This window comes from Equus przewalskii, chromosome 1 (assembly GCF_037783145.1).
Source record: "Equus przewalskii isolate Varuska chromosome 1, EquPr2, whole genome shotgun sequence".
Taxonomy (NCBI): domain Eukaryota; kingdom Metazoa; phylum Chordata; class Mammalia; order Perissodactyla; family Equidae; genus Equus; species Equus przewalskii.
This window is the reverse complement of record NC_091831.1, coordinates 1,602,559-1,626,333: the sequence shown is the minus strand read 5'-3', so window position 1 is coordinate 1,626,333 and position 23,775 is coordinate 1,602,559. Positions and strand designations below refer to the sequence as shown.

At 56.8% G+C, this 23,775-nt stretch overlaps 1 protein-coding gene across 2 annotated transcripts in view; it reads right to left on the bottom strand.

Moving 5' to 3' along the window:
- STK32C (serine/threonine kinase 32C) overlaps nt 1-23,775 on the bottom strand; it is a 101,439-nt gene that overhangs the window by 29,049 nt on the left and 48,615 nt on the right. For both annotated transcript variants that reach the window (XM_070633438.1, XM_070633515.1), the window contains exon 2: nt 19,698-19,753. In XM_070633438.1, the coding sequence (XP_070489539.1) occupies nt 19,698-19,753 (56 nt within the window). The remainder of the gene's footprint in view (nt 1-19,697; nt 19,754-23,775) is intronic.

Genomic DNA, 23,775 nt, shown 5'->3' with positions numbered 1-23,775 from the left:
GACTTTCCCACAGGATACGTGAGGCGTTGGCCTTTTCCATCAGGACCACTCGAATGTGATGGGTGCTTCCTGCTGGAAGACTCGCTGGCCGTCAGTCCGGACGAGCTCTGCCTGCTGTATCGTCCATCGCTGCTTCTCCCGGATCCACTCTCCACTCTCCTAAACCCCCAACACGTCCACGTGACAGTTTCCAGGCGGCGCCTCCTTGACCCCTTTTACCTGCCATGACTCCCATCGCCTGCTGTCCCTGACTGCTGGGGGAGGTCAGCAGATCTCCCCATGGCGTTTCTGCAGCGTCCCTGTGAAATGCGGAGGGCACTAACTCTAGGAAGTGCCCCTTATACTCAGAGAGACAAACACCCGCTCTAGCCCACTCACTCCTCACGGAACAGCGACCAAGCCCGAGTGTCCACTGGCTGGTGCCCGTGCAAACAGCCTCTCGGCTCACGCAGCCTCCACACACGGCGGTCTTCCCCATCTGCCTATATGACAAGAGGGTCGACCCCGTTCCAGCTTGGGAGTGAGGCTGCTGTGGCCGCTGGCCATCCCTGGTCTGGGACATTGCTTCCTGCATCTCTGGCCCCTCAGGTCTGCAGGGAGGCCCACCCTGTCCAGCGGGATCTCTGCCCCCAGGCAGGTCCCAGCCCGGCCAGGACTCCGGCCCCTCACTGACCCGTGTGCTCTGGGGGCTGGTGCACGGTGTTTCGTGAAGGCACGGGCACCCCCATGCCCAAGTCCCTGCCCACTTGCCCCATTTTCAGCGAAGAGATGTAGCTCCAGCCAAGCAGAGGGGCCCCTCCCAGTCCCTTCTGTGGTCATGTGGGCCAGACACACTGGGAGAAGAAGAGGACCCAACCAGTGGGCCCTCCTGCCTCCCAGGATGATGCCCTAATCTCGTGGCTATGGCCCCTGGGGCAGCTGTTTGTCTTGGCCCCCTTAGCCCAGAAACAGAGGAATCCCAGAGTTAAATTAAGGCCTGGAGTCAGAAGGAAAAATACCCACTAACAGCGAGAGAGGTACCACAACACGCCTGCCAAGACCCGGGGAAAGGGGTGGGGCACCGGCAGTCCCCTTGACTGTAAAGTGCATCCGCAGGGCTTACAATATCACCTCCCAAGGTGGGTCTATGGGGGACACTGTGACTCAGGAGGTGACCCACCACATTTCAGGGGTCACCAGTGCGTCCCGACCTCTGCAGATGTCCGTCACTGCCCTGGAAAGTTCCCTCCACTGCAGCCCAGATGTCAGGCCACTGGGGTGAGAGCTGGCTGCTGTCACTGCCCCACGAGAGTGGGGAGGGCAGCAGCATTAAGCCAGCCTCTGTTCCCGAGGCAGGGCCCCAACAGCAGGAGCTCGATGGCCTCCCAGGAGGAAACAGCAGAGTCTCCCCACCCCTCTTCCTTGCTATCATGGGTCTTGCTTCCCAGCCCTCTTGTGCCCCACCTGGAATCCCACACCTGAGCACTGATGGTGGACATCAACCCCCATGGGCCCAGCAGGTTCCACCACACACCACAGGTTGCAGAATGCTGCATGCATGCTGGGCAGACCCTCTCCAAAGCAGGGTCACCCTCCCTCAGCCTCTGGGGCCCCCACTCCAGCAAACCACCACTTTCCCTTCATAATGGTGGGGACACAGGAGGCAGCGATGACATGGGGACTCAGACCCTTCCGGGCTGAATAACGGGGAAGGATGTGAGCGTCCTCAAAGCCCCACATGATGAAACCTAAAGGCTACCTTCCCCAATGTGGACACAGCGCCATCTCCGTGAGATACCCTCGACCCCAGAGGAGGCTGCGGTAGTGCTCTCCAGAACCTTCCATGAACAGACGGCCCCTAAGGAAAGGGAGACGCCCTCCCTGTCACCCAGCCAGCCTCTGTCCTCCAGCACGGTACCTCCCAGCCTGAGTATGCAGCACTCTCAGGGCACGGCGGGCCCTCCAGGCCCCGAGCCATGGCTGGTGGCGCTTCCTCAGGCCTGAGCCAAGGGAAGCCCACTGAGAGGCATTGAGGTCCATGACCAGGCTACGTTTAGCTCCCACTCGGGGCGCCCCCAGCACCTTCCTGGACACGACGGCCCAGCATCCTCACTCGGGGTGCATGCACTGTGGGTGCACGTGGTGCACATGGGGACTCTGAGGGCATTAAGCCACCACACGTCTTCCTGGGCTGTCGGTTCCACTCAGATTAGGGACATGATGGGGATGCATTATTTTAATACTAAAGCAAATAGATATTTATAGCACAGACCATAACATGCTCATAAATCTTTCAAAAAATATATGAAGCCCCACACAAATTTTGGCTTGAAGTAGGCTGTTCCAGGCCGCCCCGACAGCAGTCCCCCGAGGGCACCAGCTTCAAACCTCTGCCAATGGGGCGCTTCCTCAGACCGACTGGGGAAGACCCACAAAGAGGAAGGGTCTCAGCCTGCAATACCTGGCTCCTGCGGGACCAGAGAGAGTCCCTGATCCTGCGTCTCTGATCCCAGCTCCAAGGCCTGGCCATGGGACCAGAAAACCAGGAAGGGAGAGGATACAGAACAGAGTTTGAGAAAACAGGCGTCACGAACCCAGGACTCACCGCCTGGGGAAGGGGAGATGCCCAGGAGGTCCCAGGCTCCTCATGAGCCCAAAGCAGAAAGGGGAGACAGTAGGCCCACGCCCATATCTGCAGAGGCTAGAACATTCTCTACTTCTGGAGCTGGGTAGGGGATCCCCTCACATCGCCAGAGGATTTTAAACTCAGTCAAGCCCAAATGAAACAAAGCCTTCCCAGGATCTTGGAAACCAAGGGGCTTATGCACACCTGTCCTGAAGTCTGCACCTCTAGGATCTTCTCTGCAGCAGAGAACGCAGGGCCTATTGGCCCCCTCATCAAGCTCGGAACCCTGATGCAGGCTCAGAGGTGCAGCAGCCACCCTGGGGCCATGAGGGGCAAGCCAGCAGGATTGCCAGAGCAGAGACAGTGGGATCCGGGCCCCAAGGGCACCACCTCCCTGTGGGAGAGCTGGGGTTGGTCTCCCCCAGGACAGGCGGACATTCCATGTAACACGCGTGTGCGGGAAAAAGGAAGCGTGCCCATCTCTGCTTCCCCGAGGCTGCTGGCCACCTGCAGATAAAATGCCCACTTCTCGCCACCCCAGAGCACCTGCCTCCCTGCCTCGCCCAACACCCTCATCCCCAGCCCGCATGCTGCACAGCCATCTGTCACCCTGCCTACCCTCTGTCCCTCCCCACAGAGGGTCAGCCCCACGGAGGAGGGGTTTGTCTGCCTTGTTCCCAGACCTCTCGTCAGCACCTAAAACAGGGCTGGCACTGAGGAATGACTATTTAAAAAATACTTGAAGCAGAGGGTCCCAGTGCCATCCAGAGGAGCTTCCTCTCCAGGCAGAAGGAAAAGGTGTGGCCAGGCCCCTGCCCCCAGAGGCCCAGCAGGATGCTCAGCAAGCCGACTGAGGCATCGCGTGGCCCCCTGGAAGCCCCCGTCTGCAGACCAGGTACCCCGGACCAGACACCCTGAGTGCCAGGAGCAGGCCTGGGGCGTCCACGTTCACTTTCTCATCTAGTCCCCAGAGCACCCCTGGGGCAGGTCCCTCTGCTGCCCCATCTGGCAGGTGAGGAAATGGGATCAGAGAGCAGTGGGCCCCCAGGCAGCACCCCCCTAGCCAGCACCCGGCACAGCCCAGCCTCCAGACCAGAACTGGAACAGAAGAGGGAAAACCACCTATGCTTGCGGATGACTTGCTTTTACATCTGGATTCAACAGAATCAAAATGAGCAATGGAAACGCTACTGCAATCATGAGAAAATCAGTGAACCAGCAGATTATCAAATCAACACACACAATACCGAGGGCCTGCACATATGCAAACAAGCCCAGCTTGAAGACTGAATGGAAGAGAAAATACTTTTATAAAAGAAAAGAAAAGAAAACGCCTCGGCAAAACCCAGATGAGGGAAGCTGCAACGCTCTCCTGAGAGACGTGGACGCAGGCTGGAGCAGATGGAGGCAGGCCAGGGTCACGGACGGAGACCCAGCATCACTCACATGGGCCTCCAGCCCAAGATGCTCTGCAAACTCAGCACAGTCCCAAGAAATACCACCAGGGCTGGCTTTTTTTTCTGGAGCTGACAAGCTGGTTATACAATTCATTTGGAAAGACAATCAAGCAAAAATAGCCGGGAAAAAACCTTTAAAAGAAGTTCCAGGCAGCGATGTGAGCCCACCAGGTATCAAAGCATGCTATATAAAGCCTCCATAATAAAAAGTGCGGACCTGGAGCAGAACAGCCGGGCAGGCCAATAAAACAGAAGAGAAAATCCAGAAGCAGACCCAACTGCGTAGGTCTATTCAGTATATCATGAAGGCAGCACCTCCAATTTGTGGGTAAACAGACTTTTTAATAAGTGGGGCGATGACTAAATAGCTATATTAAAAAAAATAAAATTGGATTCATTGATGACACTATAAGCCAGAATAAACTCCAAATTCATAATAGTTTTAACAGGTAAATGAAACAGAGAAGTGATAAAAGAAAACACGACGGAGTCCTCAATAACTGGAAGTAGGGACAACATTTCTGCGACTTAAAATCTAAAAGCAACAAGGAGAAAGATTGAAAAACATGACAGTATAAAAATAAAAATATTTTACATGGAAAAAACACATAAAGTTGAAAGACAAATAATGAACTGGGAAAAATATTTACGACTTATTCAGAAATAAAAGGTTAATTCCCTAATACATAATGAGCCTCTAAAAATAAAAAAGACCATGAACCCAATAGAAAAATGGGCACAGGATATGCAAATGGCCTTCTAACATTTAAAAAGACGCTCAGCCTTGCTATCGTGAAAGAAATGGGAAGTAAAACTAATTGAAGTGCCATTTCTTCCCTGTCCGACTGGCAAAAACCAAAACCTTCGACAAAACAACCCATGGCAGGCTCTCTGGTGGAGAATGAAGGGGTACACGGCCCCGGTGGGGGATCTGGCAACAGCTCCCAACATTACATCTGCATTCATCCTGCAACCCATGTATCCCCCCTTCTAGGAACTAACCCAAAGATACACTGGCAAAAACATGGCTCGGCTTATGCATGTGGTATAACAAATACAGCGGTGCTTGAAACTGCAAAGGTTGGAAACTGCCTAATGCTCACCAGTAACGTGTGTGGTCGGCAGAATAACGGTCCCCAACATGTCCATGTCCTAATCCCTGGACCTTTGACTGTGTCACCTCATATGGCAAAAGGGACTTTACAGATGGAATTAAGTGAAGGATCCTGAGACGGAGGACCAGGTGGGCCCAATGGCATCACTAGAATCCTTATTCGGGGAAGGGGGAGGCAGGAGGGCCAGAGTCAGAGAAGACGTGACAACAGGAGCAGAGGTCTGAGGGATGCAGGGCCACGAGCCAAGACGCGCAGCGGCCTCTGGAAGCTGGAAAAGGCAAGGAAGGGATCCTCCCCTGGAGCCTCCGGAAGGAGCAGCCCACCACACCTGGCCTTCGGGCCACTGCTGACCTGTTTTAGACTCCGCCCTCCAGAACCAGCAGATCATAAATCTGTATTGTTTTAAGCCACGACGTTTGTGGTAAGTTGTTACAGCAGCCACAGGAAAACCATCAGCACGCCTGCGCGGTGGCGTGTGTGCAGCTGTAAGAAGGAATGACTGGTATTGTCTTTTGGGGGCAGAGTGTGATATCCTGGAATACTCACTGTTCAGTGAAAAAACGAGGCGTGGAGAAAAGTGAATGGTGGGTTACATTTAGTTAAGAAGCAGATCATATGAATATGTGAAAGAAGAAATCAATGGAAATACAAACCAAAGTCTTTTTCAAAAGGGATATTTATAGGAGGAAGGTGGGAACAGGACAGAAGGAACAGCAGTGGAGCCTAGACTTTCCTGAATACACCTTGTTTTGTAGACTTTTATTTCGCACCATGCAAATGTCTTACATAATCATTAAATTTAATATTAAAAGGCAATCCCTAAAAATTGAGAGCCAAATAAAGCATAAACCAAATTGTGTATTGAGGCAGTCTGTTACCACAGAAAACTGCTTTAGACGACTCTGGACACCCCCTGTGGGGTGTTCCCTGTGGATCCCCCAGCTCTGTCTACCACAAAGACCTGCAAAGAGTGGCTGGTCCAGGAGCAACGAGCAGCCCTACTGCCCAAACTGTGGTCTCCAAATGCCACGCCCCACCAGAGGTACCCGGGGCGCCACGGAGAAACCGAGCCTTCTTTTCCGGGGTGAGAGTGTCGTGTCGCACCAGCAAGTGAGGATGCTGCCCGCCCGGACAGTAGACCGTGTCAAGAGACTCAGGGGCCCACATGAAGGGGCCGGCAGTGGCTGGGACCTGCTGAGCATCAAGAAGCATAATAACTGTGGGGAGTGGACCCTAGCAGGTGTGTCCCACCCACACGTCCACAGCCACAATGAAATACTGCTCTGCTAGCCTTTAAGGGCCTCAGGAATCCACTCTGCCCTTTAAAAATTGCCCAATAAAGGGGAAAAAAGGGCATTTATCCTTCTGGATGGGCTGTGCCTGAAGTATGTTCTCTACGAAAATTGTTGACAAGAGAAATTATATGAGTTAATGATTTTAGCTAATCAAGGAAGACTAAATGGTAGAACTAGAACACGCCCACTTTACAACTCCTAAGGAGGTCACAGGTTAGCGAGAACCACCAACGGTGGCCAACCTCGGAGGCAGACGCCCAGACGCGGGGTCTCCTGACCAATGACGCGGGGGGCACCCCCAGGACGGAGCCTCACTTCCAAGTCAAACCTGATCCATCCAGCTGGTGTAGACCACGCCCAGCTTACACAAGGGCACGGACGGGACATCGGAGGACTGCAGGGTGACACAAGCAGCAAGACCCAGACGGTGGGAACTCAGGACACAGGACGACTAGACTCTCGGCCAAGAAGCCACGAGGAAGAAAGAGATGGAGGGGCGAATGGAACGAAACCAACCGCAAGGGGTGGACCACGTGTGGATTCCAATTCCAAGCGATCGTAATAATCACAAAATATGTATAGGACCGTCAGGAGCGTGCGCACGCTGACAAGATATCTGCTGATGTTAGCAGCTGTTGCTAATTATTCTAGGTGTGAGAAGTATTGTGGTTACATTTAATAAAAGAGCCCTTATCTTTGGAGACAGAACCTGAAATACTTACGGGTAAAACAACACACTCTCTGGAGTTCGTTTCTGACCACCCAGCGTGGGGGCGAGGGGGAGAGGGAACAGCGGAAATGAGATCAGCTTCCAGCAGGGAACTGGCGGAGCGGGGAGACAGGGATGTGCTGGGTCATTACACTCTTTCTCTCTGTTTTTATATTTGGAAGTTTTCAAAATTAAGAGGGAGAAGATTGAGGCCATGCCTGTGCAGCCACAAAGCCTGGGTGGGGCCTCAGGCAGCAGCACAGGCTGGGCCCCGGCCTGCTTCCCAAAGTGGCAGACCCCATGGGACAGCTGGTGGGCAGAGAGAGGTGGAGCACAGCTCAGCGGTGCAATTCGGAATCTTGGGGAGCTGAGGACTGACTGCCCGGAAAGGGCCATGGAGGCCCGTGTGGTCCTGGAAGACTATGCGCGGTCACCAGGCCCTCTCGAGGGGCAGACTAAAGGGGTGGCCAGACACCTGGAGCAAAGATGGGCCACAGGGGCCCCCATTACAGATAAGGTAGCCCAGGCCCAGGGTGAGGAGCTGGTGCAAGGGCCCCCACACCACCTACGATCCTGAAGAACACCCTTGACCTGGAGAGCTGCATCTTGCGGCTGCAGAGACCAAGCTGGCCTGACAGAGGAAGCCTGCTTCTCACGCTGGACACACAAGGGGGCTGGCCACACCTCGCTCGGTTCTCCCAAGCTGCTCAGCTCTAGACCAGATGCGCCCTCTCTGGCCTCAGCTCCCTGGCGACCCCCAGCCAAGGTAATGACCACTCCTGTGCTGTCCTGGGACCAGAATGAGAATGAGAACGTGGACATCCTCCTCCTCCAGAATGAGTCACCAGAGACGGCTATTTTAAGGCACAAAATCAAAGCTGGGGTGACCCAGAGACCAATAGCAAGTTCACACCGTGCTCCGGCCCGCTTTGCAACATGTGGGAAACGGTCTGCTGGATGCTGCTCCGTGGGAGGCTGCCACGCGGGGTCTCCGGGCCTGCAGTTCTGAAACAGACAGCAGCGATAGCTGGGAGAGTCCCGGGCACCTAAGGGTCCTGTCCCAGCTTCGGCCCTCAGCCCAGGGGAGCCCAGAGCAGACCCTGCCCTCGCCAAGTCAGCCCAGGTAGGGAGAGGAAGGAGCCCTGCTCCCAGGCCCTGCCATCCCCTCCAGCTCGGGACTGAGCTCCTGCTGACCCTCCGTGACTCCCACCCATGCTCCATGCACAGCGCCCCTCTGGTTCTCTGACCAGCGCCTGGTCCTGTCCCCCTCCCTGCTCAGCCCCCCTGGGACTTGGTCTGTTTGATCCTCAGCATCTCCCTCTCCTTTGTGTAACAGGGGCGCCCCCAGAGCCGCCCCCAGGCCATCCAAACGGAAGCCCCGAGTAAACCCCGGCCAACCAGAGAAGCTTCCTTCCAGGTGGTGAGGCACTTGAAAGTAAAACCATTTTTTACATTCTTTTAAAACATGTCAAAGGCTAGATTTTGCCCTTTATAGAAAGCTTCTGCCCACTAGCCTGAAACGGAGATGATGCTGTTCCAAGACTTGGCCGCTGGGAAGGGCCCTGCTGGGCGGGGGCACGTCCTTCAGCCGACTGACGGCTCTGCGGCCAAGCACTTCCCATCAGGGAGCCTAAGGAGGAATTTGCTTATAAGTTCACTTATAAAATTTAAATCTCAAGATGGGGTCTGAGGAGCGGTGCCCAGAGACGGAGAGCTCCAGCCCGGGGAAGGGGGCAGGCACTGGGGCCGGGGGGAGTCTAGACGGGCCTGGCTTCCAGTGAGAGCAGCCAGCACCAGCCCCCTGACAGAGTGCGAGCTCAGGGCCCAGAGGCAGCAGCTGGGCCTTCTGCAGACACTGCTGGACGTCGTGAATTCTGGTGGCCCCCGCCGACTTGCCTTTAGCCATGCTTCCCAAGGCTCATGGACATTACCTGCACGGTGGCAGTCGAGTGTGTGGCGGGAACATGGAGCCATGCCCTAACACCACAGCATGTAGGCACAGGTTTCTAAGAGCTGGGGTCCAGATCTGGTGCCTGGATGTCTCAGGAGAAGGGGCTGCTGCCTGGTCAAGGAGCTGGACGGTGATGGCAAGGGCCAAAACTCAGCACTCGCCACCAGCGTGAACATCAAAGATACACAGCCCACATGGGACTGAGGACAGGCTGCAGGCAGAGCTGGCTCTAGCAGCCCCCGGTGGCAGCCAGGGACCCTCCTCCCCATCGACAGCCAGGTTCACATCCCAGAACCCAACATCTCCGAGCTCTCAGCCACAGCTGCTCCCTCCCTGCAGCGTTTCCGCCATAATGAACGCGTGGAACCCGGGGAACACTCTTCCTGTGTTAACTCAGTGAGCACAGGCTCAGCAAGATGTCACAGCAACACTCTGGCGGCCCATCATCTCCATCCTCTGTGGCGTTGCCATGGCAATCACCAAGCTCGGGCTTCTCCTCAGATGGCAGCAGGGGGAGGCCCGGGATGGCGGCATCGAGGCGGGCAGGGGAGGGTGGTCCTCGCAAATAGGGCCACCCAGAAAGGGGTGAGGCCAAAGGTCCCGGATCCCTTTCCACAATTGCTCTCTTCCCCTCCTGGCCCCACCTCCTCACCACCTGTCTCCAGGGTCCACCCGAGGGTCTGGGGTCACAGTGGGGGCAGGAGCTTCCTCGGGTGGCTGGGGTCCGTGGGAAGGCACTCTTTACCCCGATTTTCTTACTTCTTTCCCCATAAACTGGAGAAACACACAGACACGGCCTGGGCTCTGGCCACGTCATCCCTGAGGCGGCCAATGCTTTCCTTCCTTCTCTAAGCAACTGCCGGGCCAGCCTTCCATGAGAGCACAAGGCCAGGGGCAAGCGTCCACCTGAACATCAACAGCAGGCAGCACCCCAGGAGTCTGCGGGTGAGCTCTGGGGCCGTCTCCAGCCCAGCCCTTGCATGGGTGCAGAGGGAGGAAGAACGCGGTGCCGTCGGGACGGGAGGCGCAGGGCAGCGGGTGGGAGGAGGCCCAGCCAGCGAAAGGCAGAAATCCTCCCAGAGACGAGACCAGGCCACGGGGCCGTGAGGGGCACAGGACAGAGCTGGATGTTTCTGCTCAAACACCAAATCGTGTCCCTGTGCAAAGCGAGTCATGTCCCAGAAAAGCCCAGCCAGGTCAGGGGACTCTGGAACTCACACAGGGACACCGCCTCCAGGAGACATGCCTTTGCCTCCTAAGGGCTGTGCCCCTCAGATGCCTCAGCTGTCGCTCCCTGATGCCCCCCTGGTCCAGCTGATGTCCCCTGTTAAGAGGACCTGCACGGAGCCGGCCCTGTGGCCGAGTGGTTAAGTTCATGTTCTCCACTTCAGTGGCTGGAGGTTCCCCGGCTCGGATCCTGGCGTGGACCTAGCACAGCTCATCAGGCCATGCTGAGGCAGGGCCCCACATAGAAGAACTAGAATAACCTACAACTAGGATATACAACCATGCACTGGGGCTTTGGGGAGAAAAAACAAAAAGAGGGAGATTGGCAACAGATGTTAGCTCAGGGCCAATCTTCCACACCAAAAAAGCATTAAAAAAACAAAAAGAGGACCTGTGACCCTGGTGTGGAAACTCAGCTTCAGGCCCCGTAGACAACACCAATGGGAGCCCATCGTCTTCCAGCTCAGAGCACACTTAGCGATTCACACAAAGGACACAATTTTGTCTAAAAGCCACAAATGCCCCTCATGAGGCCAGGAGTGGGTCTTGCTATTCCCAGAAGGATCCTCCGCAGGCTGGCAGGCCAGACACCCACCCTCCACCCGCGCCCCCCACAGCACTGCCCGCTGGGCTGGGTGCCTGAGCCACCCCACTGACCACCCAAGTCCTCTGGCCGCAGGCACAGCCCCTGCCCCTCAATGGCTGGGGGCAGGCAGGGGGCAGGGGGTTGCTGGGGACACAGGGGTGGACAGAAGTCATTATTGACCAACAAACTGGAAAAAGAGTCAGAAGATAAAATCTCCTTCTCACAAGAATGAAGAAAGATAACATGCATGACAACGTATCGTATAATTCCAGAGCAACAACGTATAATAAACAAAAACTGCTTATCATGTTAGTGAAGGACTAACATGAAAAATGAAGAACATTTGAACAAAAAGGTACTGGACCCCTAGATGGGTGGGGACCAGTGATCTCTCATCGGATCTCAAGATGTAATTCCTACCCAAATTTCAGTGAGTTTATTTTTGATCCTGACAAAATTCATTCAAAAGTTCAACTGGAAAAATAAATGTGTGACAACAGCGGAAATTTTTGAAAGGCGGTGGGGGGGACAGGGGGGCGGCTCTTCAAACTGGGATGCTCCGAAGGCTCCTGAATCAGCAGCCCCCGGTGGACAGAACAGAACAGCGTCCCTGGGCAGGACAGGAGGCCAGAAAGGGCCGGAGAGACAATGATCCCTTCTGGGGATGGGGAGACAGACAGCAGTCCCTCTGGGGAGGACGGACAGGCAGCAGGTCCCTCAGAGGAGGGCCAAGCGAGCAGCCCCCACATGGCTCAGGAGCTGTGAGCTTGCCGAAGGAAAAATGTTAAATTCCAGATGGAGTCAAGTCTTTTTTTCCAAAATAGAATGCTGTCTTAGTTCTGATTGTAAAAGTAGTAACACTAGCTGTGACAGGTGGACGCCGTGCGATGCAAGCACAGTAGGGCTGGCTCGTCCAGGCAGTGGGGGCCTCCCCAGAACCCAGGGAGGGCGCAGGAGGGCCAGGGCAGGGGGTGCCAGGGGCAGGCGTGGCCAGGAGGGCGAGGGCAGCCGGACGGAAGGCAGGACGGCGTTAGGGCAGCTCCTCGCAGGTTCCTTCTGCAAAGATGGAGTTTGGTTCCTGCCTCTCACCCTCTGATCGACCTGCCGCCCACTGCCCGGGAAAAAGGGAACTGGGAAAGCAAGTCACGTCTGCTCCGAGAGTGTGGACACCCCGTCTCCTCCCCAGGAACCAGAGCCCCAGAGTCACTGCCTTTAGGAGGAGCAGCCTAGCCAGAAAAGAGTCTCCACCCACCTGCACAGCAGACGGGCACAGACCAGAGGCTCTGGGCCAGGGGTCAGCGTGGCCTCCGAGGGTGCCACAACCTCCACCCCCGACAGGTGTGAGCCCCCTCAACCACCAGCCTGTCCCGGAGGGGCCCTGGGGAGAGACCCTGAACCAGGCTCAAACACCACTGACCCTTGGGGGTGGGGGCCGCGTCCCACAAATGCCCAACAGAATGCCGTGATAATCCTGTGATCACTGCAGCCTGGAGAAGGAACGCAATGTCCTAGAGGCCAAACACACACAGCTGGGCAGTGCGGGCAGACGCCTCCTTCACAGACAGGCAGACACACACACACATACACACTCACACACGGGCCCAAGGAGGGAAGAAAGGGACCAGAGTTTGAAGGCTGGACAATCATCGATTCCATGAGAAAAAGGGATGGATTTTCTCCAAGTCTTAATTATTCCACCTAAACCATCTGCCCTGGAATAAACCACAGCCACATCGCTCAGCTGGATGTCAGCGGGTCAGAACTGGGGAGACCCAAGCCAAGAGGCAGAGGCGGGGGAAGCGCCTGCCTGTGCATGTAAACAGCACTCTGATTCCCGGCAGCAGTGAGCACAGGCCACCTGCTGGGCGGCTGGAGCCTGGATACAGCCTCAAGGACCACAGGGCCCTGAGGGCTCCTCTGACAGCCCCAGACATGAGGCAGAGCCGATTTCTGGGCAGGACCAAGCACCCTCGGGCCAGGCTGCAGCCAGAGCCCTTGCTGCGAAGGCCACGCCCTTCCCAGTGGGCTGTCCCACAAGTCAGGGCACTAGCGGCCCAGGGCCACATATGCAGAGGGCGCTACGGAGGCCCAGGGCAGAGGGGTCTGGAGGGCGGCCAAATGTCAGGCTTGCCTAGGCAGCCACCAGGGAGACATGTTCCCAGGAGGGGGACACTCACCCCAGGGTGGCCCCAGGAAAGGGCCAAAGCAGGACGCCACAGTTCACGTGGAGGGCCTCAGAGCAGACGGTGAGGCCACGGGGCCAGCTGTTGAGTCTCGAGCCACAAACTGGATGAGCCAAGAGAGAGGGGCAGTGGCCCCCACCGGCTGCTCCTCCCAGGGAAGTGGGATCAGGCTGTGGAGTTGGCATCCCAATGTCCCACCGTCCCCACGTGGGCCTCCTGAGGGTCAGGATGGGCATCCTGCTCTTGCCAGAGAAGCATTTCCCATGGTGCCCAGTGTCCTGGGAAGGCCAAGGACCTTTGTCTAGGCCCTGCTGGGCGGTGGCTGGGCACTGAGCCAGGGTAACTGCAGCAGGTCCCAGCATGGCCCCAGCCCCAGCTCTAGGAGAAGAAAGCTGTGTCCACGTCAGCCCAGGGGCCTCAGGGCCCCCAAGGGGTGCTCAGCCCAGCGACAGGCAGGGGCCTGGGGACTTCTCAGAGCCAAGGAATGAGGGGTGGGATAGAGCCTCATCCCCCAGTGGACCCCCAGTTGGAAGGAGGGGGGAAGGGCATGTTTCAAAGAAAGAAATACACCCACAAAGGCTGCAGTAAGGGAGGGCCAGGCCCAAGCCAGAAACAGCAGCCTTGCCTCCCCGAGGGTGGCGTCCCATCAAGGAGGTTTCTGGAAGGGCACCAAGGAGGACCTACCTGCCTCCCAGGGGGAGGGGCAGAGCCCACCCTCCACCCTCAGCAGCCCTAGGGGACTCCCCAGGGCAGGATGCTCACAAGAGGGCCCGTCTCCTCCCTCCCTCACGGGACCCCTCAGTCCTATGGCTGGAACCACCCTGGTGAACATGAACTGTGAGTAAAGACTATGCTACAGAGATTCCTGCAAGCGTAATTCCAGATGGACAGGCCTCTGGGGAGTTTGGTTTTTAATGAAAACCAACTCTGCCCATGAGCCAAACCTTGAACCTGGGGCAGAGGTGGGCAGGACCCCACACAGCCAACCCCAGCTGGTGGGCTATGCACTGGAGTTGGTGGGAGGCAGTGGTCTGGGACTCGTAACCTGGTCAGTGGGGCTGGCGTCCCTGATGTGGACCCAGGGGGCAAGTCTGAGGTTCCCAAGGGCAGCCTCAGGCCCGGGACAGTGAGTGAACTCCACACCTTCTGGGAAGAAGGCCAAGCCAGGATGCAGTGTACAGGAGAGGGGAGGAGGGGGAGGAAGAGGGGGAGGAGGGGGAGGAAGAGGAGGAGGAGAAGGGAGGAGGAGAGGGAGGAGAAAGAGAATGGGGGAGGGAGGAAGAGGAGGAGAAAAAGGAGAAAGGGGGGGAGGAGGAGGAGGGGGAGGAGGAAATGGGAAGAGAAGAAGGAGAGGAGGAGGAGAGGCAGGCCCTGGGGCATCCACATGTAGGCTGGCCCTACTGACATCTCTGCTTTCGAGGGGCATCATTTGCAGAGAAAAACATCAATATGTTCACAGTTCACCATTTTTAGAAATTATTTCTTTGAAACTGTGGTTTTCCAAAGACCAGGTCAAGATGGCAACTAGCTAAGTCAGCCTTGCCCAAACTCCGTCCTCCTTCCCAGGCTGCCGGGGGCCCCCAAAGGCAAGGCTCTGAGCCGACACGCCCCGCCGCTGGACTCCCCACTCCACGCCAGCACTGCAGACGAACCCCGCCTTCAGATCTCAGCCAGCTGCTGCTTCTGCTCCAGCAGACGCTCTGAACCGGCGGGGACAGTGAGCACAGAGTGGGGGCTGCCCAGCCCCCAGGGGCTATCCCAGCGCCCCTGAGCACCGTCTGCTTTGTAACAAATCTCTGTAGACCACTACACCCTCATTTGCAGAGAAAGATGCAGCACAGGAGCACAGGATTGCGCCAGGCCAAGAAGGGCTGCCCTGCGCTAGCTCATCCCAGGGCGGGAAGAGAGCAGCCTGGTTGTCCCAGGCCATGGAGCTCGGGGGCCACCCAGGGCTGAGCAGGCGAGTCCCCACTGTGGCTGGTGAGAGAGGGCCCAGGCGGGCAGCGGCCACCTAGCCCTGGCAGGATCCCAGCCCAGCTCAGCTGCCTTGGGAACCAGCCACCCCTGCCCTTCCCCACCCTTAGCTAATATCTGCTACCCACTTTGCAGCTCGCTTGAATGAAGTGTCTGTCACTTGCGATCTGAGATCCCAGATATGGCGCATTCAGTCCCTGGCTGAGGGCTGCCACACGTGTCACCATGGAGACCCACAGTCCAAACACACCTGTGGCGCTCACCTGTCCCCCACTGAGTGAGGCCCACGCCTGGGGGCTCATACGAGACCAGGCACAGCGGTGCGAAACCTCCCAGTTCCCAGAGCTGGGTGGACACCATGCACAGGCACGATGGTGGGGAGAGTGTCCCATCGGCAGCATGGCTCTCTCCTGGCTTCTCTGCACCGAGGATGGTGCCAGCCTCCTCACGTGGTCAGGTGGTCATGACGTCCCAGAAGAACCAGGGACAGAGCCCTCTCCAGCCCTCAACTCAGGGGATGCTGTGTTCTCACGGCCCACAAAACCACCACCAGCTTCTGCTCTGCCCTGGAGAGCAAAATCATCTCCCCTGGGACATGACTTCTCCAATAGCAGGTATCAATGGGATAGACACGTGCCAAGCTGTTCAAGGCCAACCAGCGATTGCCGGGAGAGAGGATGCCCAGGAGAAGAGCGAGTCCATCCAGCAAATGTCCTTCCCATGGAGACTTCCAGAGTTCCTCTGGGATTCTTCTTGGGGCTCCAGCTCAGCAAAGAGAGCCAGGCATTAAGTTCTGATGCCTGAGCCAGGTGGGCCACCAGGGCCTGCTGCCCCCAAGCAGAGGACACCCAGGCACGCAGTTCAGGCTCGACGAGGAGTGAGCGAATGAACGAGGGATAAACCTGGAAGCTGGCGCTAAGAGGGTGACTCCCACTGTGGGGCAGGGATGTCCTCTGACTGGGAACTGAAAACGGGAGCTCCAGCCAGCTGGTCCTTCTAATTTTCACTCATCTTCACTTCGAAACTTCATGCTAATCTTTCTATTTATGCATCTCTGACTTGATCTGCCCTCCTGAGCCCTGGACCACCCGACTACTCTCTCCTTGCAGGAGGCATTCCACTAGTCTCTGCTCTGAATAAAAATGTCACTGTCCTGCTGTTCAGTGAAAACAACTTCAACAAAATCAAACCCCAGTCCCCAACAGGAGGCCTGCGGGCGCCCAGTCCCTTCCTCTGCAGACACCTGGGGACTCGCAGGCCCGAGGAGCCCGGCGCTCACACGGTTCCTCACTAGAGATGAGTATGCCACCGATGGGACCTCAACGTCAGTCTCTGTGACCATCAGGGAACACAAATCACAACCACAATAAGACACTACCTCACATGCCTGGGATGGCCACTACCAAAAACCCAGGAAACAAGAAGTACTGGTGAGGACGTGGTGAAACTGGAATGCTGTGCACCATTGGTGGGAATGTAAATGGTGCAGTCACTGTGGAAAACAGTATGGAGGGTCCTCCCAAAATTAAAAATAGAATTGCCAGGGCTGGCCCTGTGGCCGAGTCGTTAAGTTCGCGTGCTCCGCTGCAGGCGGCCCAGTGTTTCGTTGGTTTGAATCCTGGACGCGGACATGGCACTGCTCATCAAACCACGCTGAGGCAGCGTCCCACATGCCACAACTAAAAGGACCCACAACGAAGAATATACAACTATGTACCAGGGGGCTTTGGGGAGAAAAAGGAAAAAATAAAATCTTTAAAAAAATAAAATAAAAAAGAATTGCCATATGATCCAGTAATTCCACTTCTGGGTATATACCCAAAATAACTGAAAGTAGGATCTCTAACAGATATTTGCACACTCACGTTCACAGCAGCATGGTTCACAATAGCTAAAACATGGAAGCAACCCAAGTGTCCCTCAAGAGATGAGTGGATAAATGAAATGTGACATAGCCATAGAGTGGAACATTATTCAGCCTTTAAAAGGAAGGAAATTCTGGCACCTGCTATAACATGGATGAGCCTGAGGACATTCTGCTCAGTGAAATAAGCCAGACACAAAAGGGCCAATACTGTATGATCGATTTATACGAGGTCCCTGGAGCAGTCAGATTCACAGACAGAAAGTGGATGGTGGGCGCCAGGGCCCAGGGAGTGGGAGGGGCCTTAATGTTAAATAAGGACGTGAAACATCAGTTTTGCAAGATGAAAAGAGTTCTGGAGATGGATGGTGGCTGCATGACAATGAGACCGAGCTTAATGTCATCAGACTGTGCACTTAAAAATGGTTAAAACGGTAAATTTTATGTTATGTGTAATTTACCACAATAAAAACATTTAAAAAACAATAACCAGTCTTTATACCCAAGGACCAGATACAGCAAGTTGGATAATTCATTTCCAGAAATTATCGCCCCAGAGAGTAAACGGCCATTTCACTGGAACTGACTGGTCGTGACAGACACACACCAACCACTTTGCCTCTACTCGTGAAGGAGGGCATCTGAATGTTCACATCCAGATGACCGAGAGCAGTTCATAAAGCCAGTCTTCACTGTGGGGTCCCACGTGGCTGAGCCTGTGCACACCCTCGGAAATGAGGCCGCGGATACACAGACGCACACAGGGGCCCAGCCACGCACACTCAGAGCCAGCCTTCTCAAGCCCCAATGAGTTTCCAAACCCTCATTCCTTCTCCTCATGGGGTCACTGCCCTGGCCACTGAGAGCAGCTGGAAGGACCAGTGTCCAGGACTGTGGTGGGCCCTGGCCTTCCCCACATTCCAGACACCCACCCGGCAACCAGCAACTGCAGCCCAGAGACCCCTGGAGGCCTAATTAGGCAGCCTAATTAGGGAGCAGGAAGGAGCCCTCCAATTAAGCCATAACTTCCATCTGAAAACAAAACCCCGACAGGATCCCACGGCTTCCTCTTGTCACCCCACTCTGCAGAGCCCCATTTCCGGGACCCTGTGGCCAGCTGGTTCTCCAAAGCCAAGAACTGGTCAGAGAAGACAGAATCCTGGGGCTCTGCAGACACTGTGGGGATGGGAAGGCTGCCCAGCTGTGTGCACGAGTTGCTGGAGGGGAACGGTGGGGTGGAGAAGAGGTGGGGACAGGAAAGCGGCTGCTGGGCGCCATGCCCACCAGCCTCACCTGCCTCAGGTTAGCCTGTGCCTGAGAGTCCTCAGCATGCCTCCTCGGCCCATTTTCCAAATGCCTGGATGACCCCTGTGTCTCCCCATAGAAACCACCCCTCCAGAAACCCGGTCACCGCTGGTGTCCTCCGCTGCCGGTTCCACTGCTGTTCCCTGAAGCCCACCCTGCCTGCCCCTCCAGCTTCCCCACACCCTCTGTGGCCCTGGGGGACAGAACCTCCCCTCAGCTGCGAGAAGCCAGGAGGGCAGAGGCTGTCCCAACCAGCCGTCAGTGTCTGACAAATTCAACTTTAGGACCTGGTCTTTTGCATCAGCCATCTTTGCACAGTCGACAAAAGGCACAGGTCCAGCAGTTACCTCCTGACATGGAGAGATGTTAAAACATTCTCTCCTGAATGCATAAGAGGATTCAATGGACTCGTGCAAGGGGCTAATTTGCTCTGGCTTATAATTACCCCAGGCCCCGGGACCCTAAGGCAGCCCCCGTGTGATACAACGAAGTGGAGGCAATTAGCAGCCTCAAATACTCTGTGCACTAAGCTCGGTAGCACAGCAACCCTTTCAAAGGCTTGCAGAGCTCAAACAGACACGGGTCCAGACAGCTGTGCAGACGGAGGGGGCGCAACCCTCACCTGCCAAGGCCCTCGACGGCTGCAGAGAAGCTGTCCGTTCAGAAGAGATTCATTTACAGCAGACCCATCAGGGCCGAGTCCCGGGAGCTAATTTTAACCTTTTCAGAAGCTCCTCAAGCCTCTTTGAGTTATAATTACCCCCATCTCTAGATGTTACAAGGCAGCAATCAGGGATTTGGATCTGGCCAAGAAAAAACACAAGGACGTGGAGAAACGGCTCGGGGAAGGCCTACGAGGACGCAAGCGGCACGGCCACCCCAGGAGGAGGAAGCACACTGGGCGCCCACCCTCGGTCCTGCCCCTCCATGCCCTGCAGACCCCGCGTGGGCTCAGCCTGGCCTCTGGGCTCCAGCTGCAACAACGGCCTCCGAGCAGCCCAGCAGCTCTGCATGTGGCCAATCAGCCACACCACGGAGCAGCTTCTACAACGCTTCCAGAACTTTTGGGCCTCAAGCAGGCTCCCACCTCTAAGGAAAACTCTTGCCCGCAAAGCGAGCCTCAGCATTGAGAGTAAGTGGGTGTCGGGGTCTTGGCCCTGCAGAGCCCAGCAGCTGAGCCATCTTACCCTCAGCTCCTGCTGAGCTATGAGACCCTGAAGACCTGGACTTCAGACCCTAGCGGTCAGGAGCTCAGTCAACAGCCCACCCAGACGGCCCCCACCACCACCGGCCTGCTGGGCAAGAAGCACACCCACCCCCTCCATCGACAGACCCAGGGAGGTGGGCCTCTCCACAGCAGGCGGACCGAGGGGCCGGCCTGTCCGACACTGTGGTCCTGCCACGGCCTCCTGTGCCTCCACCTTACCTTGCCGAAGCTGCCCTTCCCGATGGCCCGCAGGATCTGGAAGTGGTCGAAGTTCACTGCAGAAAAAACAGAAGGACACCAGGTGAGGTGACCGAAAGGCCCTGTGCCTGCCACCAGCCCCGGTCAGAGCAGACCCCCAGTGGCCCCCCCCCGACCCTGCAGGAATCCCTGTGGCCCTCCTGTGGCCCATTCCACCTAGCAGTGGGTCAGTTGTGGTGCCAGCTGGAGGCTGAACTCAGGCTCCTGTGCAAAGCAGGGAGGACCAGAGCCAAGGCAGGGAGGAGGGTCCTGGGGGCCGTGCAGCCCCCTCCTCCTGGCTCATTGTGGGGCTGGGGCAGGCCACCCCGCCCGCAGACAGGACAGGGCATGAAGGGAGCAACACGGTGCCCAGAGTAGCTCAGCCTCCGTCTCAGGCGCCAGCAGCCCCAAGGAACACTGCCCCCCATCCACGAAGACCCACAAACAGGCAGCCCCGGGGTCTCAGGGCAGCCCAGAGCCTCAGAAGCAGGCTCCCCACCCTCCTGCTGAGTCTGGAGGGGCAGGGTCGGCCCCGTGGGATTTGCTGGATGAGCCTAAGTGGAGCCTGCAACAGCCCCAGGATTAATAACGGAGGCGGGCACAGGACCATGGCCTCTCCGGGGGGCAGACCACAGGCCTGGGTGAAAGCGCATGAGTCCTTACTTCTGTTGACTTTCTCGACAGAATCAGTGAGAAAGGGATCATTGGAAATTGCAGCTTTTCTTAAAGTCACAACCCTCTTGAAAGACACTCCTGTTTGCACGGCAGCCCCGCGGTTAGCGGGAATCCTTGTTGAACAGAGAGGAGTCTGGACATGCTTCCCAGGGCTCCCACTTCTGTTTTGAACCTGATGCTTCCTCCTTAACGTGAGACGGAGATTCCACAAGGTCCACGCGTGTTTCTTCCCCTCCTTGTTCCTCAGTGCCCCAGGCGCCCATCTCTGCCCAGGGCCCAGGCCAGCCTCGCTTCCTGCTACCTCCCCCCCAGCACCTGCCTGCTCCAGCTGACCCAGGCCAGCGGCTGGCCCCACCTCTATCCTGGGTCTGTATCCCCAGGTCCGTGCCCTCACAGGTCGCCACCCCCAGGCCTGCGCCCCGCCTCCCCATACCCATGACAGGGCCTGCCACGTGGCTCCTGGCTCTCATTCTTTTCCATCAGGCCTCACAGCACCTGGAGAACCTGGTCCCAGATGCTTATGGACATGTCTTTGCACACTTCAGAAGCACAGGAGGCCCAGCACGTCTGAGAGCACTGTCAGCACAGCCTCAGCTATTCCGACACGGAGTTGAGGATGAGGGCCGTGGACGCTGCCCACGCTAAGAACAGAGCCCACAGAGGGCGTCCTGCTGTTCAGAGACCTGGCCCCAGCGTGTTGGTGGCCAGAGGTCCAGTCCAGCGCAGCCCCGGGAGCAGAGGTTAGGCGCCTCCCCTCCCGTGGGCAGCTTGCTGTGGTGTACCTGGCCGCCAGTCCCTAGCCGTCAGCACAACGCCCCAAGCATTGGCACCCCCCAGCCGTGAGTTAGCAAGGGATCTTAGCCAAGATAATCAGCATTTTTAGAGAAAAGCACAAATTCCAGATGTTAGTCTTTCCAGGACAAGAAAGATGGGAACTAAAGGGTATTAAGTAATATGTCAGAAGCATAAGGAAACCCACAGCAAGTATCCCACTCCACTCTGAAACCCTGTAAAGGCGGGTATTGTGGAGGGTTTAATGGAGGGGGAATCTGAGCCGAGGAGACGCTAGCAGACCTGCCGGCTCAGAACCAGAGCAGCAGGGGGTGGCGGAGGACGCTGGCTGCCTGTGGCCTCCCCAGCAGCCTGGTAGTTTTGAGCTCATACTACTCCCACTCCTTAAGACACGGGGCAGGGAGGAGTCGGGGTCCTGACTTTCCAGCTACTGCACAGAAGTCAGAGCCACTTCCAGGTGAAGTTCAGCCCCCACTGCCGGGGAGGGGCTGGAGCCACCAGGGTGGGTGAAGTGGAGGGTAAAGGTGGTTCTCGCCCGGGGTGGGGTGCTGACCCATCAGTGGGAAGGCACGGCAGTGTCCTGAGAGTGCACGAGCCCAGCAGCCACGGAGTGCTAACCCAAGTAGGGGTGGGAGCAGCGAGCCCTGTCTGTTTGCCTCACCCCCACCCCACCCTCAGCCCCAGACAGGCTCTGGCAGCCCTGGTGGTACCAAACCTCGGGCCCGTGGGGCGTTGATCCCCAAGCCTCGCATGCAAACCCTCCACTACCCACAGACGTAGGTCACCACCCTGGTGTCCTGGGAGCCTCTGTCCTCTTGTCCTCTGACCCTCCATCCCTCCAGGCAGGTCTGCAGCCTCACAGGGCCCTGCTGCCCTGCACGTGGTACCAGAAGCCGCCCGAGCCCTGGACGGGCCCTTGACACCCCTACCTCTCGGAGAAGGCACTGCTTCTCCCGGGCCATTCGGGGCTAGACCTTAGCCCTGTCCGACTGAGGGCTCTGGCCACAATCTGTGTGGGAGGCTGGGCACCGCTGAGCGAGCCAAGGTTGGAGGCTGCTGCAGGAACCATGTGCCAGGCCTGTCCTGGACCCTGAAAGAAGGCAGGGAGGAGCCCTCCTGGAGTGCACACTCCAGTGCAGGGAGACAGACACTAAGCCAGCAAACAACACAGTGCCTGGGAGGAAAATAAAGCAAGAAGAGGGGTGGGGGCATCGCTACTTTTTACAAGGTCATGCGTGGGGGATGTTTTGGAAGCCGACATTTGGGCAAAGAACTGATAGCACCAGCCGGGGGTCCCTGAGTCATGGCTGACCGAGACCAGTGTGCTGCGTTCTTAAAGGTGGCGTGTTGCTGTGTAATGCTGTAGGCACACTTGCCCCTGCATCGATGCCTCCAACATTATAACACAGGGAAAAGGAAAAGGTCACTCGACCCCAGCAATCCCATCTAACATTCACGCATCTCCTTCCCAGGAATGTAAGTCCTGCAAGCAGGAAGCGTGTCTGCGCGTCACGCCTGCAAGGAAACAACGCAGCTCTGAGCTCCAGTCCCCCAGACCCTCCTGCAACACGGCCGCGCAGGCACGGCACATACTCTTCCTGGTACAGATAAATATTTAAAAACAAGGGTTTTAAGAATATCTGTTCTTCAAGGAAGGCTTTTATTTTGCAGAATTGGAGCTGCTACGAAAATAGGTCATCTTGATGCAGCTGACTGACCGTGAGCGGAGGGAGATTTTCATTCTGTTTCCCCATGGTCGAGATGCAACACCAGCCCTCCTGCACCGCCCCTGCCTCGGGGGAGCCCACGCCAGGTCCTTTCTGAGGGCTGCTGGCTTGGCTCAGGGTCACCGAACTGAGCCCATCGATCGTGGAGCAGCTTTCTCATGGCTTGTCCTAGCACTGAGCCCACAGCCCCGACAGAACTCCCCCAGGTGGCATTCGACAACATCCTCACAGTTTCTCATCCAATCTCAGGAGCCCTTTTCCAGCGCGGTCAACGCTCCAACACCCTTGTTTCTAGTGAGACTCACAGAAACCACTTCAGGTTTCCTGGGGACGCGCAACTCGCTGTAACTGTGCTGGGAACAGGCCTGGGAACACACGAGCCCCTGGACGGTCACACTCGGCCTGGATGTGGGCTGCATCATCGGTTCTGCAGGTCCTGGGAAGGGATGGGCCGGTGGGCTCACTGGAAAAGGTGGGCTGCAGGGAGGGGAGGGGGCGGTCACTCCCACAGTACGATGCCACAGCCACATACCCTGGACAGAGCAGGCAGGGAGAGCTGAAATGCTGGCTCTCGTGCACTGACCGCAAAATGCAAAGCAAGATGTTAGGTAACGTTCGGACACGTTTTCCCTAAAAATAAAACAATGGTCTGCCTTTCGTGTGTGTCCGGCCCTGGGTGGGCAGAGAAGCCTTTCCAACGAGCCATCTTGGGAAAGCTCTGAGTCCAGTGAAATCTCAGGGTGAAAATGAGGTCCTTTCATAAGCCAGGGCCTTTCCTAAAACAGACAAAAATTGCCCCCAACGAAGAAGGCAAGAGAGGGGATGAGCCCGGGAGTGTAAAAATAGAGCCAGAGCAGAGTCGTGAG